The sequence below is a fragment of the Brassica oleracea genome, chromosome C6 (genome assembly GCF_000695525.1).
Source record: "Brassica oleracea var. oleracea cultivar TO1000 chromosome C6, BOL, whole genome shotgun sequence".
NCBI classification, from domain to species: Eukaryota; Viridiplantae; Streptophyta; class Magnoliopsida; order Brassicales; family Brassicaceae; genus Brassica; species Brassica oleracea.
The window spans coordinates 20,824,578-20,839,591 of NC_027753.1; the positions used below are offsets into that span (position 1 = coordinate 20,824,578).

General features: G+C 35.4%; 1 protein-coding gene across 1 annotated transcript; it reads right to left on the reverse strand.

Moving 5' to 3' along the window:
• Positions 1 to 6,184: 6,184 nt before the first annotated feature.
• Positions 6,185 to 13,263, reverse strand: LOC106297696. The gene is made up of 9 exons (XM_013733891.1): positions 12,952 to 13,263; positions 7,827 to 8,100; positions 7,610 to 7,724; positions 7,409 to 7,533; positions 7,242 to 7,323; positions 7,002 to 7,113; positions 6,769 to 6,926; positions 6,581 to 6,701; positions 6,185 to 6,481 (listed from the first exon to the last, which is right to left on the reverse strand). Exons 1-9 carry the CDS (start codon positions 13,261 to 13,263, stop codon positions 6,185 to 6,187), a joined length of 1,596 nt encoding a protein of 531 aa, XP_013589345.1.
• Positions 13,264 to 15,014: the final 1,751 nt, after the last annotated feature.

The following is a 15,014-nucleotide window of genomic DNA, read 5'->3' on the forward strand; positions in this document are numbered from 1 at the left end:
ACTTGATCACCCAAGGTCTAATCCCTATGCCCATGAATTCTCTTTTCTCTTAGTCAAGAAAGTATCATTCTATAATTGCTTTCTAGTATTAGTAGTAGTTTAAAACCCCTTTAAATCATCGGTTGCACTTAGATTAAGTAAGTACTTGCATTCTCGGTGCTTTGATATCCCTCAGAACTGGTTCGACAATCACTTATACTACAACATTTGTCTTAGGAGCCTTGAAAACTCCTAACATCAGTTAATCAATATCCTTAAATAATAACGATCGCCTGAAGCAGGATGTACTGTAACAACCCGACCAATTGAAGTTCCTATCTTTCTCTCTGACCAGACTTTTGTGCTATTGTTCCATGTGAAGAACTCAGGAATCTGGACATATGTTAAGGTGCGGGCGAATTAAGATGTTCTGCATAGAACCATCCACTCGGTAAACATAGTCTTTTCAATGCCTGGCTTGAGTTAACTCGGCCTAGGTTATCCATATCTTTGATGTTGATATTATGTTCACCTTTTAGATGGACTACCAACTTCATGACAGATGGTTGGCGTTTATGTATAGAATAAGTAAAAGTCCTCCACATGGATTCGCAAGCTGATAAGTATCGACAGTCTTGATACTCTTTTATCTCATTCCTTGCTTTCTTGACATTTTCCTTGCCTTTCTCGGATGACTGCGGGTCGATTCCTTTTTCTGATGTCGGTGGGTCGGGTCTTTTCTCAATCAGAACTGTCGCTCTGGCGACTCCTTTTGTGATATATTTGAAAAGGTACTTGATAGCGGATGTTTTATTGCACCATTCCACGTTTATATGAGCTGCATACTTCTTGAGGATTTCTATGTTATGAGGGATGACAGAAGCATTATCTAGAAGAATTCCATCCTTTAAAACATTAGCATTTTCGTTCTTGCGGCGATGATATATTATGTACCCAGACTTATCAATTGATGTAGACTCAGTAAATGGGCGGGGAAATTTCTTCGCACACACATGATTCTCCATTCATGGTGATCGAGGTCTACGGACTCCACATGGCCCATGGATCATGTGCTTTGCAACCAATTCATAGGCTTCGGGGTCTTTCTGCTTGTCTGAAAATTCGGCCGAAATAATCTTGACGATTTCTTCTGGGTTGGGGGTCCTTGAGTAGTCTCCAAACCACAACAAAATATGTGCGTGGGGAAGACCTCTTTTTTGAAACTCAATCCTATGAAGAGCTGATACAGAAATGATTTCAATTTGTTATAAGAAGCAAAATGTGAATTAAAATTTTCAAATTAAAGAGAGTACCTGCTGTGTATGGGGCGAAGAATGTACCCTTCTTAAAATCATCTAGCAGCTGGTCGATTTCATTTTGAAAACTCGGCACTCAATAGCTGGTCTATCATTCGGGCTATCACCGCCGTATGTTGCCAAATGGTCTTTTATCTCTTTCCAATTTGGGTTTGCCGTCATTGTGATGAATAAATCGGGATTCCCAAATTGTCTGCATATCGCCATTGCATCATGATATTTCTCAATCAAATAACGAGGCCCGCCAGTAAAACTTGGTGGTAGAATAAACCTCTTACAAACCGTCCTTGCCTCGGTGTCACCTTTTCCGACTGCATCACAAACATTACTGTATAATTCAGCTCTTAGAACGTCTTGATTGTTCCTTGCACATCGAAGACGGTCTTCCTCGATCGCAGAATATACATCGACAACATATTGGTGGGGGAGGCGACCAGACTTAATGAGTGTCATTCCTTCCTTTAACCGAGTTTGTATTTGGAAGGCATAAAATTTTCGGATACTGAGAAATTTTCTTGTCCTCGAGCTTCCTTCCTCTAAATGCAATGAAATTTCGGTATTAAAACCATACTCACCATAAGGGAACAAAAGTGAGTACTGGAGGCTCATGTATAGCGGATGATCATCTCGTATCTCCTTCAAATTAGTTGACTGAAACTGGACGACTATATCTCTCTCACAGATAGTGTCGGACATGTCGCCAACAATAAGTCCAGCTATCTCATTTGATTGAGGTAAGTCATATTGTTTGCCTTTCCCTTTATCAGATATGAGACTGATTGTAAAATCTTGTTTGGAGTTCGCCTCATACCGATCTCGAACCCGCCTAAAAACCTTTGCAAGGCAATTGTTGGCATCCATCATTTCTATAAGGACTTTTAATGTGGCTTCATCTGCTTTGCCTTCAGAGGTTGTTTGGCCTAAAGCGTCCAGCCGATTCTTAACTTGGGTGGTAAACCTGGCTTAGGAATGAGGGATCCGATACGGTGGTAAATCTGCCCTTGAATACGGAATGTAAATGGCCCTCTGCCGAAAACAACATTGTAATCTATATTCGCTCCAATAGATGTAAAAGCTAAGAGGGCATTGTAGACTCGGATTGTCTCGCGAAATGGTTTACATTGCAGTAGCTTTTCTAACACGGGTGGAGGTTGTCTGAGAGGCGGAAGTTTTATCTGTCCTTGGTTGCAACAAATGCTAAAGCGTAACTCCTTCGTTCTAGGGTCTCTTCTGGTGCTCTCGGATTGCCAAACCAAAGCACCACACGATGGGCATTCTAAAATTGGGTTGTTTGTTGCTTCAGAGGAGGATGACACATCTGAAGGGGCTGAAAACATTAAATACTCGAGAGACGACTATTAGATGATTTAATAGTTATTTGGAACCAGTGGCAACTCCCTTATCAGGTAAGTGGTTAGTTGACCCGAAAAAATACTTATTTTTTTTTATTTTGTGTTCAACAGATTTCTATAAACGACTCCCTAATAAAATTGTTTTCGTATCTATTTTTCCTTTTTTAAACTTTCTGTAAATTTAAGAAATATGTTTAATAAATGATTATATTAATAATTTTAATTGGGAAATACCCTAGAATAGCAGTAAAAAAGTTTATGTCACAAATATAGACTCTAAGAATCTAAATGACCAAAATGTTTCATTAAAGAGGTAAATATACACTTATACCCTAGGGTTAACTAATCCAAACCTTAGGGTTTAGAGTTAAGGGGTCGGGATTTGGGATTGAGGTTTAAAATTTTGTAAAAAAGAAAATAAATATTTAAAATTTGAAAATAAAAAATTTAAAAATAGCTTGAAAAAGTATTTTTAAATTACAAAAAGAAAATTTGGAAAAAACTTTAAATAAAATTCGAAAATAAAAAAGTTTTTTAAAAAGGTATAAAAAATTCAAATTTGAAAACATATTATCTAAAACTATTATTAAAAAGAAAATTTTAATTTTTTTTTTAGTTTTTTAATTTTTTTATATATTTAGGGTATTAGTGTAATTTTACCTTTTAATAATTTTTTGATTTATTTAATTTAACAAAAAAGTATTGCACCATGAGAACTTAATATGATGCAAGTTCTACTGATGGTTTAATATGTAACCATATAATGTATCTAAAGTAGGAAAATATGTACCTTTTCCTTTAGTTCTGCCGAGTTGCCGATTTTGTGCGGGCGTAGATGTGCTAGGTCCTATAAACAAACTTGTTGTTGGTTATTCCACATAATTAATTTGTTTTAATGAGAAGTTGTAGTTATACTATTTGATGCTTACCTTCTATCCTTCTTGATGTACGTTTTGATGGTAATATTGCCCTTCGCATGCCACATGCATTTTTTTCTTGCCACTACATGGAGTTAAATGTAAATTGTGTCTTATAATCAGCTAGTCTATTTAACATAGACTAAAAATGTTATCCTTTAGGAATCTATGTACCGTGTAACGCACAAATGTCGCAGCCACCTACGGAGGATACATTTTTTTCCATAAAACCATTATTAGTAAAATATATGTGTGAACTTAACAAAACCATTGTAAATATTTATATAGTATTAGTTTTTTGTAAGTTATAGTTGGATAACTTACGGTCAAAGAACTGTGGGGCGAAATGTTGTGGCACAATTCTTGCGGATGGAGCTGTTCGGGAATAAGTAGAATAAATAAATGAAATCATTTTGTTGGACCAAATAGTCGAGACATGTCTCTATTATATTTGGGCTTTTAATAATTGAATAATATAGAACATTGCTGGATTCAGTGATTTAATTTTGTGTATACCTTTCACTTTATTCCGTACTCCTAGCGGCCGTCCACGTTTACGTTTCGTTGTGTTCGAACTTGATGACTCTGATATTGGAAAGAAAAATATTGTTAATAAATTAAGTTATGATTATAAAGAATAGACAAATTTATTAAATAATTGTTATCCACATAGAACTTGATATTAAAATAATATTTTTCTTTTTTTGTATGTTTTAAAACATATTATAACAAATAAGATGTCAAATAATTTGACACTATGACTTTCCTTGTTTTAATATATGTGAATTTTCATTTTAAATATCAGTTTATTTTTTTTGTTTTAAAATATAAAGTAAGTTTAAACATTTAATTAACATTTCGATAATAAGAATGTTTCTGATTCAAAAAATATAATAGTTAAGGTACAGTTTATAATTGGGGTGTATAGGGTTTTTCTTATTTGTGGGGTTTTTGGAAAGTAATTTTAACTTCTTTCGGAACATAATATCTTTGTTGTATGGTATAAAAAAATATTATAAAAATCAAATTTAATAAGATGTAAATAATTAAAAATATATTTAAACTAAATAAAAGGTAAACCTACATTTGTAAATAATTATAATTATGAACTTTTATATTTGTTTTATTAGAGTTTTGATTTGTGTATTAAATTAATATAATAATACGCAAATATATTAAATAATTGTTATCCACATAGAACCTGATACTAAAAAAATATTTTCCTTCTTTTGTATGTTTTAAAAACATATATAAACAAATAAAATTTAATAAGATGTAAAATAATTCATTCATGTGAATTTTCATTAAAAATATCAGTTTAATTTTTTAGTTTTAAAATATAAAGTAAGTTTAAACATTTTATTAACATTTCGATAATAAGAATGTTTCTGATTCAAAAATTATAATAGTTAAGGTACAGTATATAATTTCTGGTGTATTGGGTTTTTCTTATTTGTGGGGTTTTGGGAAAGTAATTTTTAACTTTTCATATTTTTCGAAAACTAATATCTTTGTTGTAAGGTATAAAAAAATAATATAACAAATCAAATTTAATAAGATGTAAATAATTATAAATATATTTAAACTAAATAGAAGATAAACCTACATTTGGAAATAATTATAATTATGAACTTTTATATTTGTTTCATTAGAGTTTTGGAGTCAAGTATTAAATTAATATAATAATACTAATAATGTTTTTGATTCAAAAAATAAATTGGAAATTCAAAATACCTCCTAGAAGTAGGGGATCTTTGGAAGTTGGTTTCACCATGGTGTTTAGGGACAGCCGTCCCTTAAACAATCAAATAAACGGAAAAGAGAAATAACTAAGATATGATGAACCAAACTGGGATAAATAAAGTTAGTTAACCAGGATTGGGTAAGAGGGATGATATTGATGCAACCATGTGAAGCTAATTCGCTTCTGCGACGAAGGGTATAGCCGGTTGATGGGATACGATTTCTTACCTAATGGGGCGGTAGGTGTTTTGCTCTTCAGGCTTCGAAGACGTAGTTGGGAAGATAGAAGGAGAATCTCGGTGGAGGCAGCAGGTGTTTGAGATTGTAGAGACATATTGAGGTTACAATTAGAGGCCGAATATCTTTTCAAAACCTTATGGTTTTGTTTCCACATCTTTAGTTATTTGGATTAATGGTAGAAGATATTTTTTTCAATTATGGCATGAGTTATGGAAATTTTCTTTATGCTAGAAGAATATTTTTATGTCGTGATTTATGGTGGCAACTATGTGAGAATCTGAACTGATCTTCTCGCTAGACTTAAAGATTCGATGCATGCATTGTTTTACTATAATGTGATTTATAAAGTACGTAATCCTTATTGACTGCATGTTTTTTGTTTTTTTAACCTGTTTTGGTCTAATAATGAACACCTAGACATTAAAAACTATAGTTTCATAACCAAGATAATAATGAAAACCAAACAACTTTAATAAGAAAACCAAAACCAAACCATAAGGTTTTTCCAATAACAAACTGTCTTAGCAAGAAGAAAAAACAAACTGATTAAAGAGAAATAAGAAGACTGTTATTAGAGTAGTATGATGACTGGACAGTCTGTAACTGCCACTAATGGAGTGACTTTACTGCATCTGATCTAGCCACTACGCTTGGTACGCTTTGCATTCTTCTGGCCGTCAGTGGCTGAAGTACCACCACCACTGCTCTTAGCTACATCTGAGATTTCCACTTCAGTTTCTGGTGGCGTGTTTAGTGGGGGATTCTTTGGTGGCAAAACTGCTGATGAGACAATTTTGGTATCAGTCAAGGATAGGCGTGTAGATGTGAAATTGTAGGGCGCCACCTTGATCCTGAATTTCTTAGTCTGTCCTATTGCATCGATAAAACACTGTGGCAGTGGAACCTCAAGCTCAGCCCCATTTCCCCCATTTTCCTATTATAACAGAATCATTTATCAAATTGGTAGCACTTTATGATGAAAATAAGTGTCAACATTATCAAAATTATCATTTATCAACAAAATAATTATTACCTCAACATATGTGTCTATCAACTCTGTTGCTTTTCTGCCAGTGAGCTCTTTCCCAGCATCTCCGAGAATGATGAACGTGCGCTGCTCCTCATTATCATACACAGACTTCTCCACCCGGTAGCTGTTTCAAAGGCAAGTGATTAGTATATACATTGTAGGATGAAACATGTTAGAATGGAGAATCTTACTTGGCTACAGCAGTAGCATTTTCATTGCCGCATTTTGGACAAAGCAGTGTTGTCGGCCCGCGGTTTAGCTTTGTCTGGCAATCCTTGCAAGCAATGTAATACCCCTCAGTGCCAAGCTTGACATCATCAATTGTGGCAATGCAGTCAAAGTAGGCAACCTGAAATCACATACCAAAGGTTGTCAGCAACTTAATTCAGAAAATGTTTGGATTTTAATAACCAAATGGGATTACCTTAGCAGGCTCACGCTTGATGAAGGCAGCAATCTCACTTATTGTGAGCGTCTCAGCTTTAACCACCTCAACAGGGTTGACCGAAGAAGTTGCACCAGGGTTCATGGTCAACCTTGCCAAAAATTTTAACAACAGGCGATCATCAAGGTTGTTAAAAACGGTCAAGTGAAAAATATCTGAACCATAACTGAGTGTAACTGAGTGCGAGTGATTAGTGATAGGGTTATGTAAAATACTAACCATGTCAAGTATTCCTTGGTGGGGTCAACCTCTTCGTCCAAAAACACTCTTGATGAAGACATTGAACTTAGGCATAATTTCCCTGTCAATACAGAAGCAGTTAGTGATAGGGTTATCTAATTGAATTTGAGTGATTAGGAAGTCTTATATGGAGTGTGAGATATTACCACCGAGTCTCTTAGGATTGACCGTTGTAACCAATAGAACCATTGGAGTGTCTGCACATGCGTCAAACTTCACGCGGAAATTATCCGCAGCCTCGTCCCATAGGTAAACGTTAATCACTGGACCACTGCAGATTAAGAAAGAATAGATGTTTCAGTAAGGATCATAAATTAAAAAACAATGGCTGAATTATAGTAGCTTACTCTTTAAGCTGCAAATGAATCATCACTTTCCGAGAAGCTGAGTCATCCTTGGTGCACCAAACCGGACGCTGATGGAGAGGATGCCCATCCACAAGCTTAAGGTGGCCGACAACATCTACAACACAAAGTTACACGCATTGTTACTCAAACGGTTACAAACAATCAACTGAGAAGCTGTACTGGTTTAAACTTGTTAAGAAAACATCTAAACCCTTACCGTGAAGATCTCCTCTGAGATCGCAGTTGGCTTCAAAATCTGCAAAGGAATGGATTCTGAAGCACTCTGTCAAAATGGCTTCAATGTCTTCTTCCACCTTCCTCAGCTCAGAGGCGTGTGAGATGCAAATTACCAGCCTCTGGTCAGCAACATGGTACATCACCTTGCTGTTCGATGCATAGTAGTTTGTCAGTGTGTAGATCCTCCCACGCTTGAGCTCTTTCTTGTATTGGTTGCGACGGTTCTGACCGATGAACCCCTGAGCCACAGTACCCTACATAACAGAGAGACAATATTGGGTCAGTCAAATATCTTAAAGTAGAGTGTGTTATTTGAACAATATATAAAACTATAACCGTTCAAATATATAGATATAAGGCAACAAAAACAATCTTTCCACTTCTCGTATTACTCAGAGCCATGTTTTATATTAACCTAATCAACCGTTCAAATAGATAGATATAAGGCAACAAAAACAATCTTTCCACTTCTCGTATTACTCAGAGCCATGTTTTATATTAACCTAATCTCTATCACAGATACGCTAATCTGATTTCAAGCCGATCAATCAAGTTTTTTTTCCAAGATAGTTGCTGTGAGTTAGCAAAACAACAAAACTGGAATGATATAACAGTTTAAGTTCTGATAAAGACACACCCATGTAATAGATACATGATAAGGAAACATGAAGACAAATCAAAGATACGCTAATATGATTTGAAACCAATCAATCGAGTTTTTTTAAAACATACGCCTATATAATTTCATCTCAAACCAATCAATCACGTTTTTTTTTCAAGATACGCCTATATAATTTCATCTCAACCCAGTTGGTCATTTTTTTTTCAAGATACGCTTAAATAATTTTCGATTCATGTATTTCAGAAGCTAAAACGAAATGCATAATAAGACAGGAACCAATCAATGAAGTTTTTTATCAACAGACGCCTATATAATTTCATCTCAAACCAATCAATTAAGTTTTTATCAAGATACGCCTATATAATTTCATCTCAAACCAATCAATTAAGTTTTTATCAAGATACGCCTATATAATTTCATCTCAACACAATTGATCAAATTTGTTTTTGAAAAATACGCTTAAATAATTTACTGTTTGTGTATTCCATAAGCTAAAACGACATGCATAAGGAAACATGAAGACATACCTCCGAATCGATCATAAGCATCTCGATCCCAAGAAGGATGCCGGGTCCTCCTTTGACATTCTTGCGAGCTTCCCAGAAATGAAGAAACCTAAACTGCAAGGTGGAATCACCGGGTCCTGGTGAAACATGTCAGAAGAGGAGAGGAGAAGAAGCTTCGCCGGTAAGAATTGCAGTGTTTTTCACCATGATAAGAGTATGGATTTTACGATCTGTGGTAAGAGTGATAAGAGTATATATAGGGGTCTAGATATCATCGAGCCGGAGGGGGGATGTGGAGGGTCCGTAGGGATCTTGAATGGGGGATTTATGAGAGCACATTGAAGTGCTAGCGCTCTCATCGGAGGCGTTATGCGGGAGGAGTTAGGGGAGAGGAAGAGAATCGACGAAGGAATGAGGAGGCGATTAGGGTTAGGTGTAGAAGGAGAGAGATGTGTAGAACACGATGAGACGGCGATTAGGGTTAGGTGTAGAAGGAGAGAGATGTTTAGAACACGGGATTATGCAAACCTATGAGAGAGTGGCTCGGGAATGGGCTTCGAGATGGGTCGAATGGGCTTCGAAAATAGCTTATTTTTTTAACTCAAGCCCACTCCGGATGACATGGCATCTTGGTTGGTTCACAATATTTTATCCATGTGGCAGGGCTTAGAAACGAGGGATTTAACCATTTTTATATAGTAGGATACGTATATATAAATAATAATAAACTTAATTGTGGTGCTAGATCTACATTTTAGTTATTTTGTTTATATAATTAAAAATGTAACAAAAATAATAGTTAATAAATAGCAACAGACAATGTTTTTTGGATGCGTGTCATTTGAATCCAGACTGATATTGGGTCTGATTTTATTATTGCTGACCAGAAGAAATAACAAACGACGACTATGATAACAGAAGCGGAGCGGCGCCATTCAGCGTGGAAAAGAATATGTGTGAGTGATGTGACTTAGGCCCTGTTCCTTACGGAATCGCTGCGGTAGCGGCAGCGACCAGAAAATTAACACTAATGAAGAGCGAAGTAGCTATGGTGGAACAAAAATAGTCGCTGGAAGTGATCTCCGGATAACTCCGTGACGTCTTTTATGGACGCCAATTTTTTCAGCGACGTCTCTTGTTTGTAATAGATCTGCCGCTGCGACACTAAATAGCTCCGTCACCCACGTTTCAGTCCATTAATTAATAGAATCACTGTTATATTTTCTGTCGCTGCTGCTGCCGTAGCGGTTCTGAAACGAACTGGGCCTTAACATTTATTAAAGATTTTTTATTTATAATACATTTTTTTTTAACAGCAAACATTCACAGTCTCATGTAGACTCTATAAACCAATGTGGCAACTCTGCATCCATGTGTACGACGAAAGACAGTTGTGTCTGAGCACTGCGTGCCAAGCGATCCGCTTTTATGTTTTCCGTCCTGAGAACATGAATGATATCTGAGTTGATGAAGTTTCTTCTCAAAAGTTTAATATCTTACAGGTAACTTTCAAATGCGGGTCATTCTTCTGGTTTCGAAACCATCTTCACCAATTGAGAACAATATGTAGCAAACGTAACCCTAAACTGTCTTAGATTTTTCATGCTTTCCATCGCCCAAATGAGTGCATCCATCTCCGCATGAAGAGGTGAGAGACATGCCCTTACATTCCTGGTCTCTAACAAACCCTCAAACCCCGGTAGCGTGCTGAACCAGCCTTTTCCTGAAAATAAATCTTTACCCTTCCAAGAATTGTCTGTGTAACATCATCTTCCTGTAGTCGTTGCATTAGGTATGTTCTGTGCCTCATGTGCCAACCTGGGAGTATTTTTGACATGTGCCTCAGCCCAAAGTGTTGATTCCAATTCGGCTAATTTAAGCGTTTCTCTCGGATCAATATCAAGGTTACTGAAAACTTTATTATTCCGGGTCTTCCATATGTACCATAATATCCATGCAAACTGATGATCCTCCATTTTTGGGGTAACTCTCCAAAAAAAATGGTCCATATTAACAAAAAGAGAGCCAATAGGGAAAAAGTTTGGGTTTGATGGGATCTTAGATAGTGCCCACACTTGCCGTGCCGGGGGACATTCAAAAAACACATAATTTATTGATTCCTCCGGATTTCCACACCGTGCACAACATGTATCTCCTTGTATGCCTCTAGCTCTTAGTTTTTTTGTGACTGCTATACAACCTGTCAGCAACTGCCATAAAAATGTTTTAACTTCGGAGGACACTTCACTTTCCAGCAGAATGCCTTAAGTATATTCACATTGGGTCCATAAAATTGTGGTGGTTTTTCCTTGTCAGGATATATCCTTTCTATTTGATACCTTGATTTAACCGTGTATTTTCCATTATTAGTGAAATGCCATCCATTCCTATCTTCCATCTGATTCCTACTCAAAGGAATACTTACAATCATTTTTGCATCATGGGGTTCCACCAAAGTCCTAATTGCCTGTAAATTCCATGTTCTGGATTCCTGATTAATGAGAGAATCCACTGTGAGTTCCGGGCACCTGTTATGAAGGTTTTTGCTAGCTGGTCTCGGACGAGTGAATGAGTTCCAGGGGTCATTCCAAACTGAAATAGATGACCATATTCCAACCCTTTTAATTAGTCTTTACAAACCAGAGATCTAACAGAGATAATAATCCTCCAGCCATATGACGGGGAATATGAGCGAATCGGTTTCAGCGGTGAAGCACTTCTGTAGTACCGTCCTTTGGAAGCTCGAGAGAAAAGAGCATTTGGCTTCTCTATCAGCCACCACAATTGCTTTCCAAGAATCGCGGTATTAAAATCAGTCAAATCCTTGAAACCTAGCCCACCATTGTCCTTGTGTACACATACTTTATCCCATGATTTCCAATGCATGTCTCTTGTACTTCCTCCGGGACTCCACCAAAACTGAGCTACTGCACTCGTTAGTTTCTTTACTGTGGATTTCGGTAACCGATACACAGACATTACATGGTTTGGCAGTGCCGTGACCACTTATTTAATAATCACCTATTTTTTACCCTTAGTAAAAAATCTAAAAGTCCAACCATTCATCCTATTATTCAGACGATCTTGTACAAAACCAAACACCTGAACCTTAGATCCGCCTAAACTTTCTGGCAATCCTAAATAAGAACTCATTCCCCCTAGGTTCTGAATTCCCAATCTCTCAACTCTTGACGGCTGGATTCAGCAATTTTATGTCCAAATTGAATTGATGACTTCTGAAAATTAATTTGTTGACCTGAGACAGCCTCATAATCCTTTAGTATCCTGAGAATAGTTTGACACTCTTCTTTGTTTACCTTACAAAAGAACAAACTATCATCTACAAATAGCAGATGAGAGATTGTTGGACACGCTCTGGCTACCTTCATACCAATTAATTGTTTCACCCGCTCTGCCTTTTTTATATTTGAAATTAAAGCCTCAGTACACATAATAAATAAGTAAGGAGATAAGGGATCCCCTTGACGTAATCCCCGCTGAGGGGTTATAAGGCCATGTGGCTGCCCATTGAGAAGTACTATATATTGAACTGAAGATAAACACCCTCGCATTAATTTAATCCAATGAGGATCAAAACCCATTTTGTGAAGGAGAGCCTCAATAAAATTCCACTCTATCCGATCATATGCCTTACTCATATCCGTTTTAATTTCCATAAACTTATTTTGACAAGACTTATTAGTACGCAAACCATGAAACATTTCCTGCGCAATAAGAATATTATCTGATATTAACCTTCCTGCTACAAAAGCCGATTGTGTTTCCGAAATTAACCGGGGGAGACAACTTTTCAGTATTTGACAAAACACTTTTTAAATAATCTTATAACCAACGTTACATAGACTTATCAGTCTTAGTTCTATCATCCTTGTAGGTCTCTACACTTTTGGAATCATACAAATATTAGTTATGTTTAACCGGGAGTCAATATCTCCTATAACCAAGAAATTATTCACCAACTCCACCACATCCTTTTTAATAATGTTCCAGGAATGCTGGTAGAAGAGAGCTGTCATTCCATCCGGCCCTGACGCTTTCTCCGGATGCATCATGAATAAAGCTTGTCGAACATCTTCCTCCGTTGCTAATCGCAGTAGCATTTCATTCATCTGAGGCGAGATTGATGACCCTATCTCTTCCAAAAACCTATCAAACTCTGTTGGATTAGTCGAACTAAACAAACCATCAAAATAATCTACCGCCACCTTCTCAACGCCGTTCTCATCTGTGTTCCAAAATAATCTACTATCCACTTTATAAAGATGCATGTTTTAGAAAATAACTTTTTAAAACATATATATTTTGTATTTATAATACATTTTATATCAACTAATTATAATTAATTATAAACTTTAAAAATTTAATGGTATTTATTGGTTTAAAATTATGAGAAATAGAGAATCACAAAATATGAACTTTTCAAAATTCTATTTTTCAAAAAAAAAAAACTTTTCAAAATTCTTATTTATTACATGTGTCTACTATTTAGGCAGAATATTCTTCGTGGAGTAGATCTTGCATCCAACCAAGTCTTTGACCAGAAAATGGATAATTCCCACTACTGCTTGCAGGCCAAAAGAACTATCTTCTAGAATAATATTATTTCAAAAAATATATTTTTTAACATTTTTAATGTATTAACTAATGGTGAACTGCTTAAATACAAAAAAAGTATAATTATATTTTTTAAAAATTTATTTGTTAAAAGTTATAGATAATTAATTATAAGAAATCCATTAGTAACAAAAAATTTATAAAATTTATATAATTTTATAATATTTAAAATTTTAAAAATATTTTTTTGAAACAGAAGAAATACGTTATTTTGAAAATAGTAAGAAAAAGTTGAGGGACATCAGATAAATTTTTTTAAAAGGAATTTCGGACACAACAAAAGTAATATTTATGACTTGCATAAACTGCCTCAGGTTAGTTTTTCTTATGTTCTCTTGTAGAATAACCGACGTTATCTCTTGCAGTTTTTAGTTATTCTCTGTGTGTATTTATCTTTTCTTCATTTCTGGTTGTATATTTACTCTGCAAAGTTAGGTAACATTATATAAGAAAAATAAAAACAAATGTGTATGTTACTCCTAAAGTAAACAAAATTAATATCTCTATACAATTTTAACATGTATAAAATAAGAAAAACTACCTGAGAAAGGCTAACGGTTCAGAGATTTTGAGATCATGAAGTAGTTGAAAGAGATATTATAGATTTTTGTTTCATCTAGTTTTTAAACGAAAAGAGTAATAAAATTCTGTTATTTGAATATATAAACAGTTTTTTTTTAATTCTTTGTATTTGCATTTTTAAATTATAAATTTTAAACTAAAGCTACGTGTCTAATTTTGATTTGCTAGGTGACTTGTGCTTTAATATATAAAAGATTTAAGTATATTTGTATAATTTGTCAAATGACCATACGATCGAACAGACAAAAAAAATACATTACGCCCCTCTCAAATAATTGAACACAACAAACTGGCTCTTCTCTGTTTGTAGTTAGTCCACTCCTCCTCGTTTTTTTTTTTTTAACTCAGGATCCACTTTTCATTAACCAAAGAAGGGTACACATGATTTTACACCACAACAGTGTTTCAACCACACTTACAACAAAGAGATTAGTATAATCTAGAATCACTAAAATGGATCCTACACTACCAACTAAACCTTTGCTGCAATTTTTAACCCTTTTGAACACGTACTACAAGAAAACAGCGGTATTGTGACAGACATTCCGACGGAAAATGAAATCTTCGGAATATCCCGAGGATATTCCGAGGAAACACAAAATTTGGTTTCCCCGGAATTTCCTCGGAATATACCGACGGAATTACGAGGAAATATAAATCCGTCGGAATATTCTTATGGAATACCGAGGAAAAATGTATTCCTCGGAAAAAACCGATGAATTCCGAGGATATATTATGGCCGTTAGAGAGCCGTTGGGGAATTTTAAAAATTCCGAGGAAATTCCGACAAACTAGCCGTTGGCATCGGAATTCCGTCGGAATT

Excerpts from the sequence above, each read along its gene's own strand:
- LOC106297696 (XM_013733891.1), bottom strand. The coding sequence starts at position 13,263 with ATGCATCTTTATAAAGTGGATAGTAGATTATTTTGGAACACAGATGAG. Across the intron at positions 7,114-7,241 it reads ACCAAGGAATACTTGACATG|GTTGACCATGAACCCTGGTG; the intron begins GTTAGTATTTTA and ends ATTTTTGGCAAG. Across the intron at positions 6,702-6,768 it reads AATGCTACTGCTGTAGCCAA|CTACCGGGTGGAGAAGTCTG; the intron begins GTAAGATTCTCC and ends CCTTTGAAACAG.